Genomic DNA, 26,224 nt, shown 5'->3' with positions numbered 1-26,224 from the left:
CTTCTCCCGCTCAGCGCAATGAAAGTGTTGAAAAGTGTTTTCTTCTGGTTTGGCTGATAATACAAATTTGTTGTTTCTAATGTTAAACTTAAGTTATTTTATTGGTCTATAAATAGGCTGTAGTTGTAAAAAGCCTACGTAGGCTAATAGACCAATTTATTTTCATTTACACATTTTAAATTACATGACAAGAAAATATATGTATAAATATAAATGTGTTTAATGTAGCTACAAATTATAACGTGCATTAATAAACAATAGCTAGGCTATAGAAAAAACACCTCTTTAATTTAGCCTACGTTTGAAGTTAACGAAAATGAACAATAGAAAGCAGTTCATTTAATTTACAAATAACTTGCATAACAAATAATAAGCTAGCCAGTTAAATTGTTCTGTGTCGGCCACGCATTCAGTCTTTGGAGGATCGATGTTTCGTTGACCGTCGTCAGTGAACATTCATTCATATATATATATATATATATATATATATATATATATATATATATATATATATATATATATATATATATATATATATATACTTTATTTTAGTAGATAAGTCAGCAGTTTTCGTTTGTTTGTATTTTTTCTTATAATTCTGAGTGACAGATGTCACATTTGATTTAGCCTATTTTTCTGTGATATTTGTTTTAGTTACGGTGTTGACATAGGCTACAGCAGGCTGTAAGAAAAATAAATGATTGCACGGACAATTCCTATCCAGTGTCTCTCTTTCTGTAAGGGAAATTTAAGATAGACTCTGGAAACAAATCTAAATTTAGCTGGATCAGTCGGGTCGGTAATAGCGGGTGAGCACAGAGTGAATTTTGCGCGAGCGGAATGGTGCGGTGCGGAATAGCGGGAGCAGGACGAAAATACAGCGCCGCTCAGATTATATTTTGAAGGCTATTTAAAGAAAGTTTATGGGAAAAAAAGAAACAGCGAAAAGGGTGATAATGGACTGATTCCTCTTCTTGAGATAATGGTTGAGAAAAAAATAGCATTTAAAAATTGGGGAAATTAAAGTTCATCTTGCTCAGGGCAGGGAACTGGGAACTGTTGAACGTTTTATTTACTTCTAGCGCTTGCGCTGTTGTGTTCAATAGTACCCAGGCTACACTTGAGTTACCGACTGCTACCGTCTTTAACTGGAATCTGATCGAGTGCCGCGGGAATGCGGACCAGTCAAAACCTGTAGTCACCAGTGTGCTATGAATTCTGGGATAGGGAAGGCTGCGAAGTTATATGAAGGTCCCATCTGCTGTACCCTTCCTTTGCCTGAGAACCAAAGGGCGCATTTTGAAGTCGCTCATAAATTGCGGCAGCCTTCGTCGCACCGCTGTGACGCAATCGCACTTCAAATGCGGCCTTCAGAGGTGCAGCTCTCCCTTTGGGACAGCCTACGTAGTGCCGCTGTGACGTAATCGCACTTCAAATGCGGCCTTCAGAGGGTGCAGCCTTCACATTGGGACAGTCTTCGTAGTGCAGGTATGACGTAATCGCACTTCAAATGCGGCCTTCGAAGTGCGTGCACTTCACTTTGGGACACAGCTCAAGACATTTTGGAGACACTTCATGCTCCCAACTTGGCCCCTTCCTGTTCCAACATGACTGTGCTCCAGTGCACAAAGCAAGGTCCACAAAGACATGGATGGGCAAGTTTGGTGTGGAGGAACTTGACTGGCCTGTGCAGAACCCTGACCTTAAGCCGCTAGGGATGAATTAGAGCGGAGACTCAGAGTCAGGCCTTCTCTTCCAACATCAGGGCCTGACCTCACAAATGCGCTTCTGGAAGAATGGTCAAAAAATGCCATAAACACACTTTCACACCTTGTGGAAAGCCTTCCCAGAGAGTTGAAGCTCTGTTAAAACCCTACAGATTAAGAATAGGTTGTCATTAAAGTTCATGTGCATATAAAGGCAGGTGTCCCAAAATATAGTATACTGATTTTGTTTCATACTGTTTTTTGCGTATTATATAGTAGGTAAACTTGTATGCAATTTTGGATGCAGCCATTGTCTTTTACACAACAAGGGAGGACATTTCTTTGGTTTAAACATGTTCTTCTTGTGCAATATGTAGTAATACAGCTAGCAGGTTTGGTGTAATCAAATAACACATGCCTATTTTGAAAAGTTTGACTGAAAATAAAAATGCCCCCTTGATAGATGATCTGTACTGTAACATCAACACCAGCTGCTCTTCAAAGTAAACTCCTTTTAGAGTAAATGTGTGATTCTCAGTTATCAAGGACATTGTAGAATGTAGTTATTTTCTAATCAACTAGATCATGTGTTTATTGCTCAGGGACTCTTCTTCAAATACATACAGCCAGTGAGAGTTTACCAGTTACTAATGATGAATCTTTAAACAAGCTTTTAGCAGAAACACTGCCTGATTCAATTTAGCAGATACGCAAGTAATACACACTGGAGATATAAAAACAACATAAAACTAGCCGTAAACATTCAGAGGGCAAATTAATACATGTAAAGCAGAGAGGATTTAGGATGGGGGAAAAAATACAAAGAAGAGGTAAATGAGGATAGATAAATAATGTTGCCTTTCGTCATGTATATAAAAAAATAAAAAGTCAGTTTTGTTTATCTAAATTTTAAATATAATTTCATAGTATATATTTTCTTTTTCACACTTTTAGCCTATTTTATTTTACACTATTCTTTTAACTTGTTACTTTTATCCATTAGCACCATGTCCTGCACTGCTTTGTAAATATCCTGTAAATATAGGCCTACAGTTTATGTCATGCCAATTAAGTACACCGAACTGAAACTAAAAAGTACATTTGAGAGAAATTTCTCATGGCCCAGTCATTTGGGCAGGGTCTAAATGGCTCCTGATGTTTTGGCACTTCCTCTCTCACAGGAAATGTAATCGCACTCTACCCACTTTTGGAACTGGATCATTGCTTTAATAACAAACCAACAAAAGCTGCCCCATCACCTGCACACTAAATGGTCCAGGGTGAATGGGACAGGGTTGGGGCAAAATCATGTGGACAGGTCATTACTAAACACATCCCCCCCTTAATCCCAGATTGTCCAGCTCCTCTTCCCTGCCTGTAATTACACAATATCACCATGCAAGATGCCAACAGATGCACTGCGTCTAAGACAAGCATTATGGACTTAGAGATGCTTCAGTAAATCGGCCTGCGCAAGGCATGCAGATTATTCTATTGAGGAGCGCGTCCAGGTCTTAGGTCGAGCGGCAGAAATGTACAACAGGTGGTCGGTTTCATGGTGGACGTGGCATATGAGACTACGGGGGATATTATGAGGAAACTAGCATATGCTGGTAATAACCTTAATTAACTAGTAGTTTTTAATAGGAAATATTAGGAGACTCCACTTGAATTGGTATACATACGCGTAATGTTTTTACTGTTTGCCAAGGATGTTTTTTTTAATAATAAAATTCCTATTTTCCTACATATTCCTATTTATATTCGTTTTAAAATAGTTTTACAGTAATTATTTTCATAATGCAATTTATTTTCTTTAAAAAAATATGGTGACTGCACCATACAATGCTATATAACCCACCATCTTTCCACACAAAGGTGTTTGAACGAGATGTGTTAAAATGGCAGTGGTTCTGTGGAAGATGGGTGTTGTCTTGAGGTAAAAGGACGCTGGTGCATTTACCTCTGACTGGTTCTCTTTCTTGCTCCTCAAATCTTGTTCCAATAAGGGTTCGTGGAAGATTAGGGAGCAATGTTCTAGCAAAGGCGATTTGGACTGTAAACTGTTAGCCTGCTCACTCTGATAATCTCCCTCATTTACCGCACAGCTTGTTAGATTGTGTTAGTATTGGGGAGTGTGCGGTGTACTATGCCCTCATCTGACTATCAACGGTACTGCAAGACAATGGCCCGCATGCAGGGCGATTTATTGACATCTAGCCTTTTTCATAATATGCTACTTTTTTATTCGCTTTGGTACTATTTTCACAAGCAAAGTGTACATTTTCAAAACCCACAGTAATAATATCACAACAGATCATCAAGTGCCCTTTTTTTTCAAACATTTCATCATTTTCAGTTTTGTTAGGCTAAACCTAAACAAAACTGAACAATTTTCACTACACAAAATAATGGTTTCATCTAAATGTTTAATTCACAGTAACTACATTTCATAAAGCTCTTACTAATAAACTTTTGACTTGCATCTATTTTTATTCAGTTGAATACATTTGTCAGTTATTTAATCCAACTGATTTTAATGGTTAGTCAATGAATCATTTGGCACGCCAATAGATTTCTATGATTCTACATAGTTTTTCTGGTAACTCTTCATTATGGGGACAACATCATAAAGATGGCAATATCCTAAATCCTTGTCCTCCCTAAATCCTTGAGGAATAAATCATACAGAATTAGTTTTTTGAAAATGTAAAAATGTCAAAGTTTTGTGTGATGGGTAGGGTTTATGGGGTAGGGGTATGGGGAGAGACTATATAGAGTTTTTACGGTTTAAAAAGAGTCCCCGCAGAGATAGTGAACCAGATAGGCAGAGGAAATAGTCAATGATGGTGTAACATAAGACTGATCAGAAATGCGCAGAAGAAGGGAGACAGATGGCATCAAATACAGCATTTTACAGTACAGTAGCCTATGCCATGCGATACTGTAAACAGATTACCATAGTAGAGCCACATTACTGTAACTCAGCCTTATAAAGGTCAACTACAGTATTGATTCAGTCACATATGGCACAGTGAGAATTACATATTGGCAGCAAATAGTTCTAGCACAGCTTCACACCTTTTGATAACATAGATATACTATTACAAACATTATGAATTCAATGTATTTTATAATGTGGCATATAGCCTAAATTACTGTAATTCATTCCAAAACAATGGTTAGCCTATTTAAATGTATCAATGCCAATGTTGAGGATAGTTACTTTGAAAAGTAATACATTACAATATTGCGTTACTCCCTTAAAAAGTAACGAATTGAGTTACTTATTTACTTTTTAAGAAAAGTAATTTATGTAACTTTTGCGCTACTATTTCTCACCTGGGCTAGCCTTGTTTTTTGTTTTTGTTTTTTTCATAACCAAAAAGGTTATATTTTTGTGCTAATAAAAAGACCTCTTCATAACAAAATTGAAATAATAAGTCCGGCTGAGTAAAAAAAAAAACAACAACAACAAAAAAAGCACTTCACACATTGACTTCTGTGCTGCACTGCCATTCTCAATAATGGAAGAAATGGACATAGGAGAAATAAAAGTTTTAAAAAAAAAAAAAGTAATTTTTGCTCATGGTTTAACTGAATCATCAAAGGTCTGCTGCAAATTGGTCAATAAAGGTAGATTAAATGCTTAAAAATATTTGTTTTATTTAACATTAATTATTGGAGGTTTGCAAAGTCTGATTTTGCATTTGACTGATTTTCTTCATTTTGAAGAGTAGGTCTACTGAATCTTTATGCAAGTGAGATGAATAAATGCTCCAGTTTAGTTGAGAACTAATTATCATGTTCACACACAAAGCCTCTGGCACTTACTCTTGATTTCTCTCAACATGGGGACAGGAGAGCTGTCAGTCAAATAAATGTGAAAAGGTAACGTGCGTTACTTTTTCGAAAAAATTAACTCAGATATTTTGTTGTAAATTTGAAAAGTAATGCATTACTTTACTAGTTACTTGAAAAATTAGCCTTATTACGTAACTCAAGTTACTTGTAATGCGTGCGATACCCCCAACACTTATTGCAGACTGACTCACAAAACGCAATGAGCTTAACAGTTTAACAGTCACGGTCGCGTCCCGATAGCGGTCTCAGCCTGGCCGTCCACAAATGCTGCCTAGGCAGCCGCATTCACTAACATTTTAGACACAGCCCAGTATCTCCCCCTCTCCCGCGCCTCTGGCCCTGATTAAACGCTGGAATGTTTGGTAATGCTCGTCATATCCGTCATATGCTCTTTCAGGAAGTTATCAACTGAACAAATTACACACACACACTTTATTTCCCTGCGGCATCTGTCCGGTTCACATACTCTCTGCTGAAGATTATTCCCATAACTAATAATCAGAATGGACCTTCAGCTGTCAATGACAGAGTTCTGCACTTTGAAGCAAAGCTGAGAGTCTGTCAAGGTGAAGGTTGGCGAGATGTGGCTCTACGGTCTTCTGCTACTCTCTCTTTCCTTCTGGACTTCTCATTCAGTGTTTACAATACCTTTAAAAATATTTGCTGGGAAGTTCGACCCGTCTGTGCAGCTGGACCTCAGGCCTTTGCGACAGAACGAGGGCGCAGTCGAGAGCGGACTGTCCCTGGCATCAGATCCAGCGGGCATTGTCAACTTTCTGGACATGATCAATAATTTAAACGGAGACTCTGGTAGGGGATATTACATGCAGATGGTCATTGGGACTCCGGGACAAGCGGTACGTAACATACACATTTTGAAACCCCAATATTTTCATCTTTTCCTTTGTTGACGTGTCATGTGTTCCGTTACAAAACATTTCCTAACAATTTCCAGTTAACTGCGTAACTTAGACTCTTCAGAAGTATTTGACGCACGAGGAGTTGAATTGCAATATTAGGTAACAAAATATCAAACCGACCATTGTTTATTTGAAAGAAAAATAGCACAAGCACACGTTTCACAACAAGAAGTGTGTGCAAACAACTGTTTGGACACTTTCTGGCTGTCAAATAATTCTGGAAAAGGGCCATATTCTGATGAACTTCACCTGTGGATACTCTTGAGAGGAACTGACTTCATAAAACAATTTGGGACCGGTTAAAAGACATTGCACAAGAAAAATTAACTTACTGTAGTTCAGAGAAAGGAGGAACTAGCATGACAAATTCAATATTTGTACAGTGTTCGGTAACACTTTTCAATAAGGTCTCATTTATTAAACATCAGTTAATGTAAACTAACAATGAGCAATACACTGGTACTGTATTAATCTTTGTTAATGTTATTTTTTTAAAGTTAGTTAACAATGCATTAATTAATGTTAACAAATACAACGTCTGATGTTAACAATATATTAGTAAATGTTGAAACTAACATTAAATAAGATTAATAAAGCTGTAGAAGTATTGTTTATTATTAGTTCATGTTATGTTAACTATAGCAGTATATGGTTTGCCCTCCACTGTCTTGTTCAAAACTCTGATTAGCTGTTACTGTGCTTCAGAAACATTAGATTGGATGGGTACTATGGCTAGGCTGATCTCAGAGCAGTGTTTCAGCCTTTAAGAGCAGATCAGTTCAAGAAGCATGTGATGTGAAAGTCTCTATAAGACGCCTTGGGCACAGGAGGGAGACCAAAGAGCCCTTGATCTTTGTGCTGAGAATATGTAAGAGCCAACTCACATGGGTTCACATGATAGCGGCCCCTCAATGAGAGCAGCTGACTCAGATTAGGGCCTGAAGGAGATGCGTGTGTCCACTTGTCTGTACAGGCTTTATGGCCAGTTGGTTATGCCGTTGTCCGTTTCTCTTTCATATAAGAAAATACTGCAATACTCCAAGTGTTTGATTAATATTAGATGTGTTGTATGTCTGGATGGTAGAAGGTTTTAAGTGGATCTTACAACCCATTGATCGGACTGTACCGTCTGCCTCTCAAAGCCTCGTGTTCTAACCTATTTAATCAAGTCAAAACACCTTTATTCATATAGGACTTTATACAATACTTGTTTCAAGGCAGCTTTACAATAACAGGAAAATAATGCATTTGGACTTTTGTTCAGTGTTGATTCAATTCTGTTGTGTAAAGATCATCAATTACTAAATTAGTTCATTTCATCTAGAAAGCAGTTCTGCTAAAAAAAAAAAAAAAATGTAATCGTCCAGTATTTTGAAATATGAAATCTGGACAGTTATGTGATTCATTTGTTTTGGGATGATAATTAAAGCACACACACAAACTGGAGTGAAAATTGCATGAATCTCTTACAAAAATTAACTGAATGATCTACAGCAAAAATTGGTAAAGGTCTTGGACTAAAAGGAACGATATTGTTGTAGTTATTTTAATCAGTGTCTAGCTTTCTACATTATCTGATGGAAATGTGAATGGTCATTGTTTGTGAAAAAAGTCACTACCACAATAGAAAGGTGAAATGGTAGGTTGGTTATTAAGTATTAAGTTTAAGGCTATGTGGTTATCAAGGTGTTGCTAAAATGTGTTTTATTGTTTTAAAAAAATTATTTGGCTTTCAGTTCACCTCCAGTTCTCTGTGAAATTCTGGTTTCTAGAAATGGCGCAAGTTAAGTTATACTTCAGCTTAAATCATTATTTTAAAAAAGGCAGTACAGTTTTTATTATTATTAATTTATTAAAATTAATTCAAATCATTCAGAAAAATCCTTACTTTTTTAGAAGTTAGACTAAATGACATTTTGCATATTTTATATTGCAGTGCAATACTGAGGTCAAATTATTGTTTTTGAGAAAATTGTTGAAAATTGAACCTTTATTTGTCTGGATTTTGGTTGCACCACATGACTTTGATTTGGCATTTTTCAAATATTAACATAAAAAGTGGTGAAGAAAGAAGTAATAAATATAGCTGCAAGCAGCGATGATGGGCTTAAGCCCCAGTGCCACTGCCACCCCAGTGACTTTAGGGCAGCTGTGCATGATGGGAAATATGGATTTAAAGGTGCACTATGCAACTTTTCATCCACTGGAGGGCGCCTATTCTAAACGGCTCACGAGTACAGGGACTTTTATTATGACGGGACACAGTCGCCGGGCGCCCGCACTTCTGCTTTTTCCGGTCAGGTAAAAACAGCTATTTTTATCATATCAGACACATTTAAGGAGCCATGGGCTTCGGCCATCCGTCCGCTCTCTTCCCTGAACTGAAATGAAGTAGTGGGCTGTACTTACCACACGATTGACATCAGGTTCAAGTACGCCAGGTTGGCTGGTGGTTATGTTGCCCGCATACCGCCTCCCATGGCCGAGACTGGTATTACGACACCTGTCGGGCCGGGGCTAGTAATGCTACTGCTAATTAAGGTTGATATCTCTGCAGCACTATAACTTGACATTTTTTTAATGACGTCATTGCCCTTATTTATTCTCATTCTTTTGATGTCATTTTTTGGATATTTTTACCTCAATTTTTACACATGGCACCTTTAAACTGGGTAAATGTAAAATGATTAGACTCTTCCAGCAACACCGTTTGAAATATCCAAGAATTATTCACAATTTAGCATCTTCAATGTCTTGCCACCATGTCCAGAACGTTTTGGTGTGAATCATAAGAATCCCCTAAGGATTCAGAGCCTGATAATTACAAACATTTACATTCAAGACAAAATAACTGACTTCCTGTTGGTCGGAGCTAATGATTGTAAATTAAAGTTGTCTGACTCTTTGACAACAATATATGTACTGAGTTTGGTCAAAAGGTGGCACTACTGAACTCCCTCTCCACGCCTGAGATCTATGTGTTTGTGTAATAAAAAATGATGCCAAACTACTTAAAAACTATTTCATTCTTCACATGTCATCAGGACAGTCTTTATCAAAATTATCAAAATTAATTTTGATTTAGGTTTGTGAAATCCATAACCCTAAGAATGAGAAGTTAAACCAGCAAAAACCAACTGATGCTTCAAATTAAATTAAAACTGATGCATCAAATTTTCATTGTCTGGTAGAAGCATTTTTACATCCCTACTATAACTGTTATTGCAATCCCCTCTCTTTAGAAAATCAAGCTTGAACGTAAGTGATCATAAATCCTTCAGATAGTATGTCTCTCTGGAAATATTGTAATGAATTCTCCAGTGTCATTGAACATCATGTTTATTCTCTCATCTCATCTCATCACAAACGAACGAGTGAGGTGAACTGCGAAAGGCCAGGATCTTCCCGCATCCTCTGCGAATATGTAATTAAGGGTACTCATGTTAATTGAGGCGCTCTTTCTAAACGAGCCACTAATTGCAGAATCTGTCGTATGTGCGGAGGCGTCGGACTGGAGTGGCTCACATCTGCTAATTGGTACAAACAGGTAGCAGATGCGTTCCCAGTGACAGAGCGCCTGCCAATTAGCTAAGCCACCTCGATAGGGGCGATTAGAGCCCGCTTCACCATTAGAGGAGCCATGGGAGCGATGAGAGGAGGAGTGCAGGGACAGGCGAGCACAGGAAGGGGCAGTATTCCTGGAGCTAGCGGGAGTATGTGTGTGCCAGGGCCCTGCTGCGGACAGACTTTATGTTTACTGAAAGAAGCCCGTAGTCATGACTGAAGCACGGCTGGACAGGGAGTAGCAGGAACTTGCCAAAGTGAGGATTTTGCCCTTAATGCCTCCTTCAGACTTATTAGTGTTTAGGCAGGAATCACTGTTAGTACTGAATGACCCCTGTGGTTTTAGGAACTTTTTATTGTATTTGTTTTGCCCCTCTCCACCAAAGAATGAGACTGCAACTGAAAACAACGGGTGAAAAACAGCGGTTGCACTTTGTGCTGTTTGCCTGAAAATCTCGACTTAATAATCATCTTGAGTTAAAGCCGAGAAGGAATGAGGAATAAGACACAATAACTGGGAACTCTGATCAAGTTTCTGCTTACTTAGAAAGGTCTAGTTAAACACAAAAAGGCGATTGTTCCTCTTGGCATTTCTTTCACACCCTGCACAAACAGAGGCTATTCTCAGAAAGACAAACTGTTCATTCTAGTTCTGAAATGCTGTACAAAGCAAATACAAAGCAGACACATTATTGGCCAATGCTTGTTCTTATCAGTTTACTTACTAATGTGAATAACAATAGCTGTTTCCATCCACATTTTATGGGCAGCAACATTTTTTATGGGATATTATATAAAAATACAGCTGAATGGAAATGCCAAGATGCACATAGATACTAAAAATGTGCATAAAAAATGTAGCTCAAAGTTTGTATCCATTAAGAAAACTTGCACATAAACTATGATTGAAATACATTTACTGAATAAATCTTTCAGTGGGTAAAAAAAACAAAAAACACCACATGACTTTGCCTCAACAGAGGATGTGATTGGATAACTGAACTAACTGAACAAGACACCACTTGATACACACTTGTGAACACTTATACTTGTTTTGTGTATCAAGTAGTGTCTATTGTAGTGTGTCTTATTATTAGATGTGAATGTGTATTGGATGTGAATTAATGTTAGAAATGCGATACAAGACAATTTTTGGAAGAAATTCCATTAATAAAGTAAAAATTCAATTGAATAACCAGCGGACCAATCAGACCAAATGCCTGAGCCGAAGTCTGTCATCAAAATGATTTGGTTTAATTCCCTCCCAGAAGTGTCTCGCATGACTGCGTTCCCAAACATGAGGCATCCAAACACAAGATAAAATGACAATGACAGCGGTTATTGCGTTTAATTTACCGCTCGGAGACGCAAGTCATTTATGATGGAGGAAAAAGAGCCACAGTGGTTTCCCTGATTACAGCAACTTCCATTTTTATTACAGTTGTTTTGCGCCAAATTACCAGGAAGTTGCTGATTTTGTCCTCTTAAACACATTGGATGAAAACAGGTTAAATTCTCAACTTAGGATGGTAACAGCTAATGTACATTTCTTTTTAATTGTAACCTATTTGGATACAAGTATGTGCAGGAGGATGAAGTAATGATGATCAGCCAATGTGTTAAGGGAAATAAATAGAATTCTCTTAGCACTAAGGTCTAATTAGATTTACTTTATAAATATAAAAACATTAATGTGCCCTTCCGTATAATAGACACAACAACTTTTAATATTAAAATTAATGGACCACTATTTTCCACAGACTCAATTAGATCAGTTATCCTCAAAATCTCAAATATCCAGATATTCATAAACTACAAAATTAAGAAGAGCATACACTTTAAGAAATGCTGGGTTAAAAACTACCCAAGTTGGGTTGAAAATGGACTAAAACAAATATTGGGTTGTTTTAAGGAAACATTTAACCCAACCATTTGGTTAAAACAGCCCGTTCACTGGGTTAAAATAACCCAAGCTGAGTTTGTCTAACCCAACATTTTTTTTTGAGTGTAGCCATTTACTGCATCAAATGTGTTGAGATGATATTGAGACATTTATGGTCAAGTCACCTTCATTTACAGTATACAGTGCTTTTTACAACACAGATTGCTTCAATGCAGCTTTACAGTGATAACAGAAAATGAATTTTGTTGTAGAAGAAAAGTTTTTTGATTGATTAATATGTATAAAAAACATTGTGCTCTGGGGTTTCTCACCCCACATAAGATATACATAACAGGGAGGGAGAAGAAATGAACTTTGCCTCCTTCTGTATAGCCGAGTGGTTATTTATAAATAGTGTGCAAATTTCTTGTATTTTCTTTTTTGAATACTATATATTATTTCCCACATTGTCTCTAAACGCAGTAGACACTTGTAAACTTGGCAGTAAGCAGTACAGTAGCATTCTGTTTCAAACATAGCCGGGGCCTTTCATTCTCACTTTTTCTCCTCCTTAGACTAAAAATCATTACTTAATAACAACTCAAGATTTTCGATAATGTTTAATTCAAATGCGGCATTAAAATGTGTTCGTAGGTTTAAGGGTTTAAGTGTTTTTAAATGAAGCTGTTAGGATCAGTGCAGTGGAGCAGATCTGTGTGTATATTATGATGGCGTTAACGATGAGGAATGCCCATAATGGCCTCTTTGGCAACTGGGTGAGATGGCACAGCTCTGTTATCTCATTAGTTCCCCCTCGTTGAACCAGCGCTCCAACAACATTATTCCAACTGCCGTGACCGCCTCGCAAGCGCCTGGCATAGAGAAACATATGTGTGTGGAGGCTAAATTGGAGGGTTCAGTGCCAGCAGGGTTTGATGGTTTTTAGGTGGTTGACATTTAAGAATTAAAATATATATTTGATATAACCTATAAAAAAAACTATATAGTTGTTTGTATATTTGCACATGTGAATTCTTTTCAATTTATATACATTTTTTCCAAAAGTTTAAAGGAACAGCATTACAATTACAATTGAAATTCTATTAAAATGTTCATTATTGAATTTTGATTAATCACAGAAAACCATACGATTAATGTGATTAAACATTTTAATCGTTGCTATATATATATATATATATATATATATATATATATATATATATATATATATAGCTAGCAACGATTAAAATGTTTAATCACATTAATCGCATGGTTTTCTGTGATTAATCAAAATTCAATAATGAACAAAAGTGCAATAACATATGGTTTGCAAACACTTTAAACAAATAAGGTGCTTTTTACAGCCGTTAAAAGTTAGTAACAGTTACAATATTTCTTGTAAATATCAACTTAAACATTAATTTAATCAAATTAAATTAAATTGGTGGTATACATATATTGATTCTATAGTAATATTCTCATCAGTGTTCAGTCAGCTTTTACATTGGCCTACTTAAATCTGCGTATTTGTGATATTCACCCCAGGGCGTTATTTAATTTTATAAAGGCCATTTTTTGAAATTGTATTAAATGTATGCATCATCTTTCATGTTAAATTCTTACATTTGATTAATAAATTCAGTTATAATAGTAAAAACACTATAGGCTGTTACCAATCAAATTAAATAATTTAAACTGCAAAAAATACAGCTGCAATAAATAATGTTATAAGATTGATGTTCTAAATAAAACATGCAATCATACTTTTAAACATAACCCCCAATAGGGTTGTAACCCCCAAAACAGTCTCGACTCGTTGGTCCGTTATTTCCGGAAGAAAGCACTAAACGCAACACTTATTGTGTATTGGTAATACACTAAGACATCATGGTTTGAAATCATGCATGGTACGGAAGGTTCCCCTGCTTAAACCAGCACATGTCCAACCCATCTTAAGTTTGCCAATGACCATTTGGATGATCCAGAGGAGTCATGGGAGAAAGTCATGTGGTTAGATGAGACCAAAATATAACTTTTTGGTCATAATTTCACTTAACGTGTTTGGAGGAAGAACAATGATGAGTACCATCCCAAGAATACCTATATCAATAAATATATATATATGCTTATTACCATCCCAATAAATATATATAATATATATATATATATATATATATATATATATATATATATATATATATATATATATATATATATATATATATATATATATATATATATATATTTATTTATATATATATATTTATATATATATATATATATATATATATATATATATATATATGCTTATTTTGCAATAAAATAAAAGGTCACTGTCTTGTACCTTTTGTATTTTTGTCTGATTTCAATTTCTTTTTTTTTCCAATGAAAGTTTGTGTTATGATTCACCTAGTATCTGGTTGGCTTGTTTCATCAATATGGGTCAACATTTTAAAGAATGCTTTCAGCACCTTGTTAAATCAATGCCACGTAGAATTAAGGCAGTTCTGACAGCAAAAGGGGGTCAAACACAGGGGGTACACTCACCTAAAGGATTATTAGAAACACCATACTAATACTGTGTTTGAGGCCCTTTTGCCTTCAGAACTGCCTTAATTCTACGTGTCATAACAAGGTGCGGAACTTTTCAACTTGCACGAATCACACGTTTCATGCATCAAATGCCCAATTCGTGCCGCAGAATGGCTATTCACATCTTTGCATTGACTTAACATGTAAATCACTCGCGCTTATCGATTCATTCGCGTCTGGTGTGAACGCACCATAAAAGGCTGGATCAAGACTGGAGCTGACAGACTCTCTAGTTCCCACGGCGTAAACCAAGCAGAGAGCAACCATTGATTGCCTTAGTAGGAGAAAATACTAGTCAGTGGTTGCTTTGTTACATTTTTCAAAATATCTGAACAAAGAAACCTACACAGGTTAGGACAACTTGAGGGAGAGTAAACTATCTTTTAATATTAGTTATCTCCGACTGGCGAAGTCGGACATCATTAGGTGATGGTCACAGGTGAAGGTCATCTGAAGTCCTCCAAGAGTCAAGGTACCTCTTCACAGGTGATGGCCACATGAGATGGTCATCTGAAGTTAGTGTCCCCAACTGAGCAAGCCAAAGCGTCGGTGGCAAGGAACTAAAATGAAGTCTTCATGATAGGCTGGATCCAGACTGGAGCTGACAGACTCTCTAGTTCCCTCGGGATGGCCAGGAAAACAGGAAAATAATTAGCGTAGCTGCTGTTCAAAGCATTAAGCAAAGGCAATCATGTGCGCTGATATAACTGGAGTGCAAGATGATGAGATGCATTATGTGAATGCTTGGCTAAAGAGATGCGGCTTTAATCTAGATTTTGGTGAGTCAACTGGGGGAGTCAACCCTTGGGGGAGTTAACTGGGGGAGTCAACCCTTGGGGGAGTTAACTGGGGGAGTCAACCCTTGGGGGAGTTAACTGGGGGAGTCAACCCTGGGTGAGTTAACTGGGGGAGTCAACCCTGGGGGAGTTAACTGGGGGAGTCAACCCTTGGGGAGTGGGGGAATAAATCTGACCCCATTGGCTATGGCCGGATGGCAGTGCTTTTTGGGAACAGGACAATGTCTTCTTTTCCTCTCTCCCCTCTCACGTCTCTGTTGCTCCTCATGCTTCCGTCTCCTTCTCTCACCTCACCTGTCCAAACCCCCGAATGCTGCGGACGCCATGACTGGGAGTGTAGAGCGCCGTCCCATAAGCACCTCCGGCCTGTGAGCGGGTGAGGGTGTGAGAGTTGGGGGTTCCCCACAAACACCCAGCACCCTCTCCACACACAAACACCCCACAAACACCACCTAACCACCCACCCCAACACCACCCACAACACCGCCTAACCACAACACTGCCCACACCCACCCAATCCCAACACCACTCACAACACTGCCCACACCCACTCCCACCCCAACACCACCCACAACACTGCCTAACCACTCCAACCACAACACTGCCCACTCCCACCCCAACACCACCCACAACACTGCCTAACCACTCCAACCACAACACTGCCCACTCCCACCCCAACACCACCCACAACACTGCCTAACAACTCCAACCACAACACCGCCCCCTCCCATCCCCAACTCTCACAACCCCTCCTGAATTATAACGCGACGAAACCCCTCCACCCACAAACTTTGACTTACACCTGCAACACCCCCCCCACCACACACACACACACACAAAAAAAAAAACCCGAATTACACCACAACGGATCCCAACCCCCCCCCCCCCCCATGAACGTGACTAACCCGAAAACGCCCCCCCCCCCCAAAAAAAAAACCTGAATTACACCACAACGGATTCCAAACACCCCCCCCCCACGAACGTGACTAACCCCGAACTCCCAAGTCCCCCCCGCCCAAAAAAACAAACAATCAAGACGAATTACACTGCAACAGATCCCCCAGCACCCACCCCCCAACGAATGTAACTAACCTTCACACCTCCCACAGGTCAAGGGCACTCATGAGAAGTAGCTCCACACCGCTCCAGTCACGGCATCTGCAACACCTGTGAGTCAGAACAGACGAGGCGAGAGAAAGGAGACTGAAGCACGAGGAGTGACAGAGAAGAGAGAGAAGAGAGAGGAAAATAAAAAAGGAAATGCACTGCCATCCGGGCACTTTTTTTTACATTCCCCCTTAACTGATGCCACTCCCCCTTAATTGACACCACTCCCCCTTAACTGACGCCACTCCCCCTTAACTGATGCCACTCCCCCTTAATTGACACCACTCCCCCTTAACTGACGCCACTCCCCCTTAACTGATGCCACTCCCCCTTAATTGACACCACTCCCCCTTAATTGACGCCACTCCCCCTTAACTGACGCCATTCCCTCTTAACTGATGCCATTCCCCCTTAACTGATGCCACTCCCCCTTAACTGACGCCACTCCCCCTTAACTGATGCCATTCCCCCTTAACTGATGCCACTCCCCCTTAACTGATGCCACTCCCCCTTAACTCCCCCATCTAACAGTGTTCCCATTTAGAGATAAAGTGCTAGCTAGTTCTCTTTCGCTAGCATTTTCAAGATTTGTTTAATGTGTCTGAGTCTGCTTGAACGCTTCACAAGAGCACACTGTGTTTGTGGTGGTTTGGAAATTTTGTTTCACCACCTTCCTCACGGTCCGTAGGACTTTCCTCCATTTAGTGTATTTTTCTGCAAGTTTAGAAACATGTATTATTAGCACAGATTACAGCTTAATGATTAATGTAACACTTCAGTCATGAGTTATTATAAACAGTGATGGAGGAAGTACTGAATCTCAGTACTTAAGTAAAAGTACAAATAACCAGAGCCATATTTACTTAAGTAAAATTAGAAGTACTACAACGACAATCCTACTTAAGTACTTGATTTTAAATGTACTTTTAGTATTAAAAGTAAAAGTACTTGTATAACAATTTATTCTCTTACTGTCTATATTCTAATAATTAAAAAGAAGAAAACAGTATGGGCGGTTGCATTTTAATTCAGTTAGTTTTGGGTTAATGTAGGCTAACTGTGCTTATCATCTGTTGCCCAGTTTACATTCTGACTCACAATATCAGGGCGATCTGCAGAGTTAAAAATCAATGTTCAGAATAGGGCTGCACGTTTTCAAGTTTTTCATTAACCGTTAACCGAGGCCCTTAGCGGTTAATACTCGGTTAACCATAGTGTGCGTCAGGGTTATTATTTTTAGTTTATTAATTTGACGACCGCCATCTCCGTATAGTGAACGCGCCTATAGAGAGAAATGCACATCATGGATTACATAATCAGAGAGTAGCCTATTTCTTTTCGTTTTAAATTGTTAAAAGACATTTCAAGCTTTCTTAAGATATATTTCATGTCTGCGAGGCCTATGCTGAGTTTCGTTAAATGAGGATGAGATGCGCTCCAGTTCACGAGCAATGCAAGTGGCCGCGAGGGCGCAGCCTGCATGATTAGGGCATGTAGTAAAATATGCAGCCGAGAATGATTCACACAGCGTTTGATTCACGCGGCTGAGCCTCTCCCGGCAGAGAGTTCAAGCATCTGTGGACTCGTTCCTTCAGCTCTCTTCTGCCCTAATGCGACTTATAGTCCAGTGCGACTTATGTTATTTTCCTCTTCATGACGCATTTTTTGACTGATGCGACTCATAGTCCGGAGCAACTTATAGCCTGAAAAATGTGGTACGCACTGCATTCCAATACTTGCATTTAGCCCCGTCACTCTCAATTCTAAAGTGCTTCCACGCTGTATTTTTCTTTGCCCGCTTCATGTTAGAAACAAGGGGGTAATCTAGCGCTCGGAAAGCGTTCCACCCCTAGGGGCTGCCATTGCTAACCAAGCCATCACCTGCTGTTAGCATCCCATTGACTCCCATTCATTTTTGAGTCACTTTGACAGTGAATAACTTTACATCTGAGACATTTAAAGACTCCATTTGTCCATTGTTTATTTCTAAAGAAACACGACAATGCATAAAAGGCTCCGTTACTTTGTATCTTACACTATCGCCCCGTAGAAGCTGTTTTTGTAAAAATAGGCTAACTATTGCGTCATAACCAACGCGACTCTGTCGCACAGTTGAGAAATTACCGTATAGACCTGAAGAGACCCTCGCAGGCAATCTTCTACTGTCTATGAGACAGTCGGGGGGACATGGAGACATAAAGTCTGATAAAGTCAAGGGGGAAGAATGGGGAGAAGCCCGTAGTGAGCCAAAAGCAACGGGAGAAAATATTAAAAACAACGTGATTCAGCTTTCACTTTCCACAACTACTAGAAGACCTACAGCTGTCAGACAGGAGGCTCACGTCACATCTACGTCGTCAAGCTCCGTCTGAGCCTGCGCAGTTCGCTCAGCCATCAGGAAGTGAGTGCTCCTATACTGACATCACTTAACGCCGTAGAAGGCAATGGGATCCCTCCGTCCATTTCTTTTACTGTCTATGGTTAGAAAGCTGGTCATGACTTCTTCTTGTGGATATTACAAATGTCTGGGAGAGCTCTGGCGGTCTCTAGTGGTGCAAAAATATATTACAACTAAATTCAAAGCACGTCATTGACGCCACTTAACCGAGCAAAATGTTTCACTCGGTTACGCAATTTTTATCGGTTAATCGGTTAACCATGGACACCCCTAGTTCAGAAGTAACATTTTCATCAGCTTTGATGTATTTAAATCTTCATATTTATGAGGATTAATCTTAAATATAGGATATGCTTCAGCTTTCCTTTTATTTTCTTAAATTTGATCAATAAATTAAATTAGAATAAAGCTAGCCTATATGGTTGTTAAAATTAAATAATTTACACTGACAAAGTACAACTGCATTAAATAATGTTATGAGATTGTTTAAACTAGGCCTATATATTTTTCATACAATAAGAAACGTTGGAAAGAATGTTTAAAGCTACACTGTGTAACTTTTTTTTTTTAGTTTATTCTTAGCTAAAAACACTTAGTTCTTTCAAAACTATATGTGCTCATTAATGTATATTCACTTCTTTCAAGTAATAAAGTTTTATAGTAAGTTTATAATATGCCATTGAAAACACATACGGGTGAGGGGTTCGGATGGCGTCGCCATGTTGCCTCTCCATCTTGAAAGTACATTAGCCAAAGAGGGACATACCCGTAAATTCAAGCTTCGCCTTTCGCGTTTTAACACTTGATGGCACAGTGTCGAATGTGAAGAGGGGCATTGCCATGTTAATCTTGGACTAAATCGGCCACCGTAGGCGTTAAAACGAAATCCGAATTGAGAGGAACAGAAATTATTATTCGCTGGATGGTCATATACCTTTTCACCGCTAGATGGGGGAAAATATCACACAGTGTAGCTTTAAACCTGAAACTAAACTACCAGTAGGTGGCAACAGGTCTTAATGAGTGAGTCATTGAGTCGGTTCATTCAAACGGCTGATTCGTTCATGAACGAGGCAGTCGTTTGCGAACGGGTCATTGAATCTTTGATTCAACCGATTCATTCAAACGCTGAATCATTCATTACCACACTATTGCTGTGAGACGCGTTGTGGTTCTGATGTGGAAATATGATCTGATCTTGGAAAAATGTTCGCTGCTGTAATAGAACAAAAGCAGTTTATATTGCATCTAAAATGTAAGTGACTAATTTTAATGTATTGTTTATGGAACTGTCATGAAATCAGTGTCACATTTTCAGTCGTGATGGTATTCAGGAAAACAGCACTCTTGGTCATGTCGTGATGTTTTTTAACTGTATTATACATTATCAAATATAAAAACCTTCACATTTTGAATATTTACTGAAGTATGTAACTGAGTTTCTCTGCACGAGCGGCTTTGGTTTGTTTCCATTTCTCCTCGAGACAATGCTAGTTTTGTCAACAGCGCAACCGTCAGTTCATACATTAGCCTATTATTATCTGAACAAACGTTAATCTCGAGCCCTGAAACTGATCAGAAAATGTAGAAAGTAAAATATTTGCTGCAAAATGTAACGATGTAAAAAGTAAAAAGTATGCACTATTGATTCTACTTAAGTAAAGTACAGATACGTGAAAAATGTACTTAAAAGGGATAGTTCACTTTGAAATTAAATTTTGATATGTTTTAGCTTACCTCATGGGCATCCGAGATGTAGGAGTATTTGTTAGGGCGATCGAGGCGCGAAAGCTTCAGTATCTGAGAGGGAGACTGCAGGCTCGGTCGTTATGTGTCAATCAGTCAATCAACTTTATTTATATAGCGCTTTTACAATCACGATTGTGTCAAAGCAGCTTCACAGTGTCAAACAGGATAATATTGCAACAAAATTAGATTTGGCTGTACAGTCGTACTGGAGAAAACGTACTCGGTTACTTTCGTAACCTCGGTTCCCTGAGAGAGAGGGAACGAGTATTGCGTATGGGAAAAACTCCTTTTCTCGAGAATGTGAAGCAAAACTTTATTAATAAAGGTATCTATGTAAAGCGCAGTGCAGCTGCACGGCCATAGCCCGGCGCGAGGAGCGCTCTGATTGGCCGGGCCGCGGCAACTGCAGGAACCTATGGTGAGGCTGCTGAGAGGAGCGAACCAATGGGGGCGCTCCAGAGAGACCGCCAAAAAAGGGGGCTTATATTAGCATACAGGAGGCTATATAAGACCCTGATTCATCATAGGTGTCAGGTTTTAAAATCGACTGAAGCGACACCTGAGAAGCACGAACACGGCACGGAACGCAATACTCGTTCCCTCTCAGGGAACCGAGGTTACGAAAGTAACCTAATACGTTCCCTTTCGAGAGAGGTTCCTCGTATTGCGTATGGGAACACAATGTAAAACGCTGCGTGTGCTGACTGACCCAAAATCCCCAACTGAATGATGGAAAGTCAAAAACCTTTAGAGAGACCGACACAGGCGGGCTGTGATGAAGAGTGAAATAACCGGATAAGTCAGTTCGTTTGAACACCTGACCGAACATAGTCGGATCTATGGTAGAGTGTAAAGGTGCTATGAACGATTGAGTATAAGCGGAACGCAATGAGCAATCGTGTTGCCAGGGCTGCAGAAAGAGCCCTAGACGGAGAAAGCACTGCTTGTAAAGCTGGGACCTCCAATTGTAGAATCTGATAAAAGTGGGCGGAGAGGCCAAGCCTGCCGCCGCACAAATATCTTCCATGGAAGTGCGACATGACCAAGCCCAAGACGAGGCCATGCCTCTAGTGGAGTGGGCTTTAATGGCTGTAGGACAGGTTACGTTCTTAGACCTATATGCTAGTGGGATTGCATCCACTATCCAGTGTGAGAGTCTGTTTCATGACAGCACAAACTTTAGTGCGGCCACTGATGCAATGAAGAGCTGATCCGACTGCCTGAAGGGGGCGGAGCGCTCTAGATACAATCTCAATGCTCTGACTGGGCAGAATAGGTTTGCGTCTATTGTCTCTGAGACACGGGTAAAGGAAGCAGTGTAAAGACCTGCATACTGAAGGGGTTGATAGCACTTTGAGTATAAAACCATGCCTCGGTTTGAGCACAACCTTGTTGTTGGACCCAAACTCAAGACAGGAAGGGCTCACGGAGAGTGTGTGTAAGCCACCCACTCGCTTAGCCGAGGCCAAAGCCAGCAGAAAAGCAGTTTTGAGTGATACGTGCTTCAAGCTCGTGGTCTGAAGTGGTTAGGAGGGGGGACCCTTCACGGCTTCTAAAACCACGGCGAGGTTCTAATAGGGACTGAGGAAGGGGCAAGACGGGTTAAATCTCCTGGCCCCTTTAAGAAAACCTACAATAAGATCACTTTTCCCTAGTGAATGTGCTGTGATCGGAGCGTGGTTAGCTGCTATGGCGGAGACATATACTTTGAGCGTGGAGGGGGAACGACCCGCGTCCATTAGCTCTTGGAGAAAGCGAGCAGTTCCGCCAGTTCGCATGAGTGTGCATCGATGTTTCGCGCAGCACACTGATTAGAAAACCGCTGACCACTTCAAAGCAGAGCTGCTAGATAGCGGGGGCTCTAGCTTCCGAAATAGTGTTCATAACTTGTCAGAGAGGTTCCCGGATACTCGTTGATGGGCCATACGTGGAGGGCCCACAGCTCGGGACTGGGATGCCAGATCTTCCCTTTCGCCGGCGTAAGGAGGCATTTCCTCAGCGGAATGGGCCATGGAGGTGTGTCTGACAGCTGAATCAGTTCGGAGAACCATGTGCGATTCTTCCAAAGTGGGGCTATTAAAAGCACTGTGGATACTGTCTCCCTGATCTTTTTTGATGGTTTGTAGCAGCATTGCGATCGGAGGGAGCATATAGAGGGAGTCTGGGCCAAACATGGGCCAGGGCGTCCCTGCGTTTGCAGAAAAATATTGGGCAGCGTGTGCTGTGCGAGCTGAATCGTTTGCGGGTGAAGGGACCATTCCCCTGGGGGAATGGGTCCTCTGGATAACATGTCCGGACCCTGATTCAGAATACCCTGGCACGTGAGCCACACTTAGGGCACTCAGATTGTGCTCTGCCCATAAAAGGAGATGCTTAGCCATGCAGTGAAGAGAGTCTGATCTCGGCTGCCCTGGCGATTTTTATGTACGTTACCAAGACGTGGTGGTTCTTATGACGTAAGCCCCTCGTTGAGTCTTGAGTCTATGATAGTGACTGTACTGATAAGCCTGCCCCTCGAAGGCGAATCTCAAAAATGGCCTGTAGTGGGGGGGGCTATCTGAACGTGAAAGTATGCGTTTTTCAGATCTATTGTGAAAAACCAATCCCCGGGGCGAATGTGCGCGAGGATTTGTTTCACCGTCAGTATCTTGAAACGAGCATGTCATAAGTGCTTCGTTTAGATGTCTGGAAAATGGGCCTGAGACCGCCATCCATTTTCGGGACGAGGAATTATCGACAGTAAAAACCTGACTCGCTAGCGTTGGGTGCACTGTTTCCACCGCTCTCTCCTTTACAGTTTTAACACCTCAGCGAGAAGCACGTGACTGACACTGCTTCTTACTGAGGGCTCGACCCCTTGAATCGCGGGGGTCTGCAAGCAAAACTGTAGCGAGAATCTCGTTTTATATGTTCAACACCCAATATTATATACCAGGAATCGCCTGCCAGGCCTGGGCTCGTGAAGCCAGGGGTTGAATTAGATTCAGGGGTGGGCCGCTTAGTAATAGGGGCCTGTTAACCCGGTTGCTTGTGCTGTAACACTGGCGATGCATCCATCCATCCATCATCTTCTGCTTATCCGGGGCCAGGTCGCGGGGGCAACAGTCTAAGCAGAGATGCCCAGACTTCCTTCTGTCTGGAACTCCTCCACTTGAGACAAGAACTCTCCACCAACCTGAAGTGAGCAAGCTACCCTTTTCCGACTGAGAACCATGGCTTCGGACTTGGCACAAACCATTCTCATCCCAGCCGCTTCACACTCGGCTGCAAACCGTCCCAGTGCATGTTGAAGGTCCCGGTCTGAGGTTGCCAACACGACAACATCATCTGCAAAAAGCAGTGATGAAATCGCGTGGTCCCCAAACCGGACACTCTCCGGCCCTTGGCTGCGTCTAGAAATTCTGTCCATAAAAATTATGAACAGAATCGGTGACAAAGGGCAGCCCTGCCGGAGACCAACATGCACCGGGAACAAATTTGACACCGGGAACAAATTTGGCGGTGCAGGCTTTGCAAAAAGTGCTTGGGTGCAGGAGTGCAGACTGTAAAGTGGGCACATTTCCTACATAGAAAAGCTCTTTTGTCCAGGTGGATGCTGCACATTGGTGGTGGTTGAGGAGATTCCCCCCTTCAATGTAAAGCTCTTTGAGTACCTTGAAAAGCGCTATATAAATCGAACACACAAATTATTTGTGTGTAGTTGTAAACAATGTGCAGTGGCGCGCACTGTGTAGTGGGCGCAACCTATGTAGAATACCCACGGTGCAAACCAGTGAGCGAGTCCACAGGGGTAAACACACACAGCATTAGTGTGCAGACGAGCGTGTTTAACACAGGCTAGTTGACTGCAATATTTCATCTCCAGTCACTTAACTAAGGGAACTGGGAGAATGTAAGGAAGTGCAGGTGGTATGGGAGCCATTCCACAATGCCGTTATGCTCTAGTCTAGACTGAAAGAGCGTGTGCAGACAAGCGTGTTTGACCACAGGCTAGTTGACTGCAATAAGGCTAGTTGACTTTACATGGTGTAATCCGGCAGCTGCGGGATTTATTTGTGATTTTTGTGGGGCTGAATTAACAGCGCTTATGTAGGTGCACACTGTGTAGTGGACACTTTGTCTACAGTGTAAAAACCTTTCCAGCCACCTGAATAAAGGGGACTGGAAGTGATAGAGTGAAACGAGGCTTAGCTTGGCAGCCATATTCCGACGCCCTTATGCTCTGACAGTGAGCGTGTGCTATGACGTAAGTCGCGCTCTAGTCAGCAAATGCGCCGTTTAAGGGGCGCGTGCTATCATGACAAGGCAGCCATTACAACTTCCTTGGCAGTAAGCGCGCGCTGTAGGGAGAACGTTCTTGACATACCCAACAGCCCGAGCTCGCTCGCTTGGAAGAGTGAGAACAGCTGGGTCTGCCCGCGGCGCTTCAGCACTGCGGTGGCAAAATTTGACGAGAGCTTTGGTTCGAGTTGGTTTATACACTCTAGTATTCTCTGTCCGCAGCGGTAGCGCGACTGAACGAGAGAAGAGGAAGAGTGAGAAAAACACTGTCCGCAGCGCTTCTTCAGCACGGCGTTTCTTCAGCATGGCGAGAGCTTCGGCTCGAGTTTGTTTATACACTCTAGTATTCTCTGTCCGCGGCGGTAGCGCGACTGAACGAGAGAAGAGGAAGAGTGAGAAACTCTGTCCGCGGCGCTTCTTCAGCACGGCGAGAGCTTCGGCTCGAGTTAGTTTATTTACTCTAGTATTCTCTGTCCGCGGTGATAGCACGACTGAACGAGAGAAGAGGAAGAGTGAGGAAAAGCGGAGCCTCCCCAGCACGGCGATATAGTGACGAGAGCTTCGGCTCGAGTTCGCCTATTCACTCTAGTATCCTCTGTCCGCGGCGTTAGCGCGACGGAACGAGAAAAGAGTAAAAGTGAGGAAAAACTCCGTCTGTCCGCGGCGCTTCTTCAGCACGGCGAGACCTTCGACTCGAGTTAGTTTATTTACTCTAGTATTTTCTGTCCGCGGCGGTAGCGCGACGGAACGAGAAGAGTAAACGTGAGGAAAAACTCCGTCTGTCCGCGGCTTCTCCTCAGCACGGCAGCATAGTGATGAGAGCTTCGGCTTGAGTTCGCCTATTCACTCTAGTATTCCCTGTCCGCGGCGGTAGCGCGACGGAACGAGAGAAGAGGGAGAGTGAGGAAAAAAACTCTGTCTGTCCGCAGCGCCTCCTCAGCACGGCAGCATAGTGATGAGAGCTTCGGCTCGAGTTCGCCTATTAATCTCTGTCCGCGGCGGTAGCGCGACGGAACGAGAGAAGAAGGAAGAGTGTGGAAGAGCCGCGGCGACGGCAGAGTGAAGAGAGCTTCGGCTTGAGTTTGCTCATGTCCTCTAACATTCTCTCTCTCCGCGGCGCTATTCAGCGCCACGGAACGAGAGAAGAGGGAGAGAGAAGAGCTCTGTTTTTCCACGGCACTATACGGCACGGCGGAACGAGAGAGTCCTCGCATTGAACAAGCCTGTAAGCTCTAGAAGTGGCGTTGCAGCGGCAACACACACACATAACACTCAACATAGACACATAGAATAAAGGATATTTAACGCCGGATGGCGCAGCTGGAACGCAGGTGGCTGAAGGCGGAGACCCGGAGGGAATCCGG

At 41.2% G+C, this 26,224-nt stretch overlaps 1 protein-coding gene across 1 annotated transcript in view; it reads left to right on the top strand.

Annotated features, from left to right (window-relative positions):
- Nucleotides 1-5,952: 5,952 nt before the first annotated feature.
- Nucleotides 5,953-26,224, top strand: part of bace2 (beta-secretase 2) — a 38,014-nt gene continuing 17,742 nt past the window's right edge. Inside the window, exon 1 of the mRNA XM_067450075.1 lies at nt 5,953-6,427. Within this exon, the coding sequence (XP_067306176.1) occupies nt 6,152-6,427 (276 nt within the window). The 5' untranslated portion in view covers nt 5,953-6,151. The remainder of the gene's footprint in view (nt 6,428-26,224) is intronic.

The sequence above is a fragment of the Pseudorasbora parva genome, chromosome 8 (genome assembly GCF_024679245.1).
Source record: "Pseudorasbora parva isolate DD20220531a chromosome 8, ASM2467924v1, whole genome shotgun sequence".
NCBI classification, from domain to species: domain Eukaryota; kingdom Metazoa; phylum Chordata; class Actinopteri; order Cypriniformes; family Gobionidae; genus Pseudorasbora; species Pseudorasbora parva.
The sequence above is the reverse complement of the archived record's forward strand: the minus strand, read 5'-3'. Positions and strand labels throughout refer to the sequence as shown.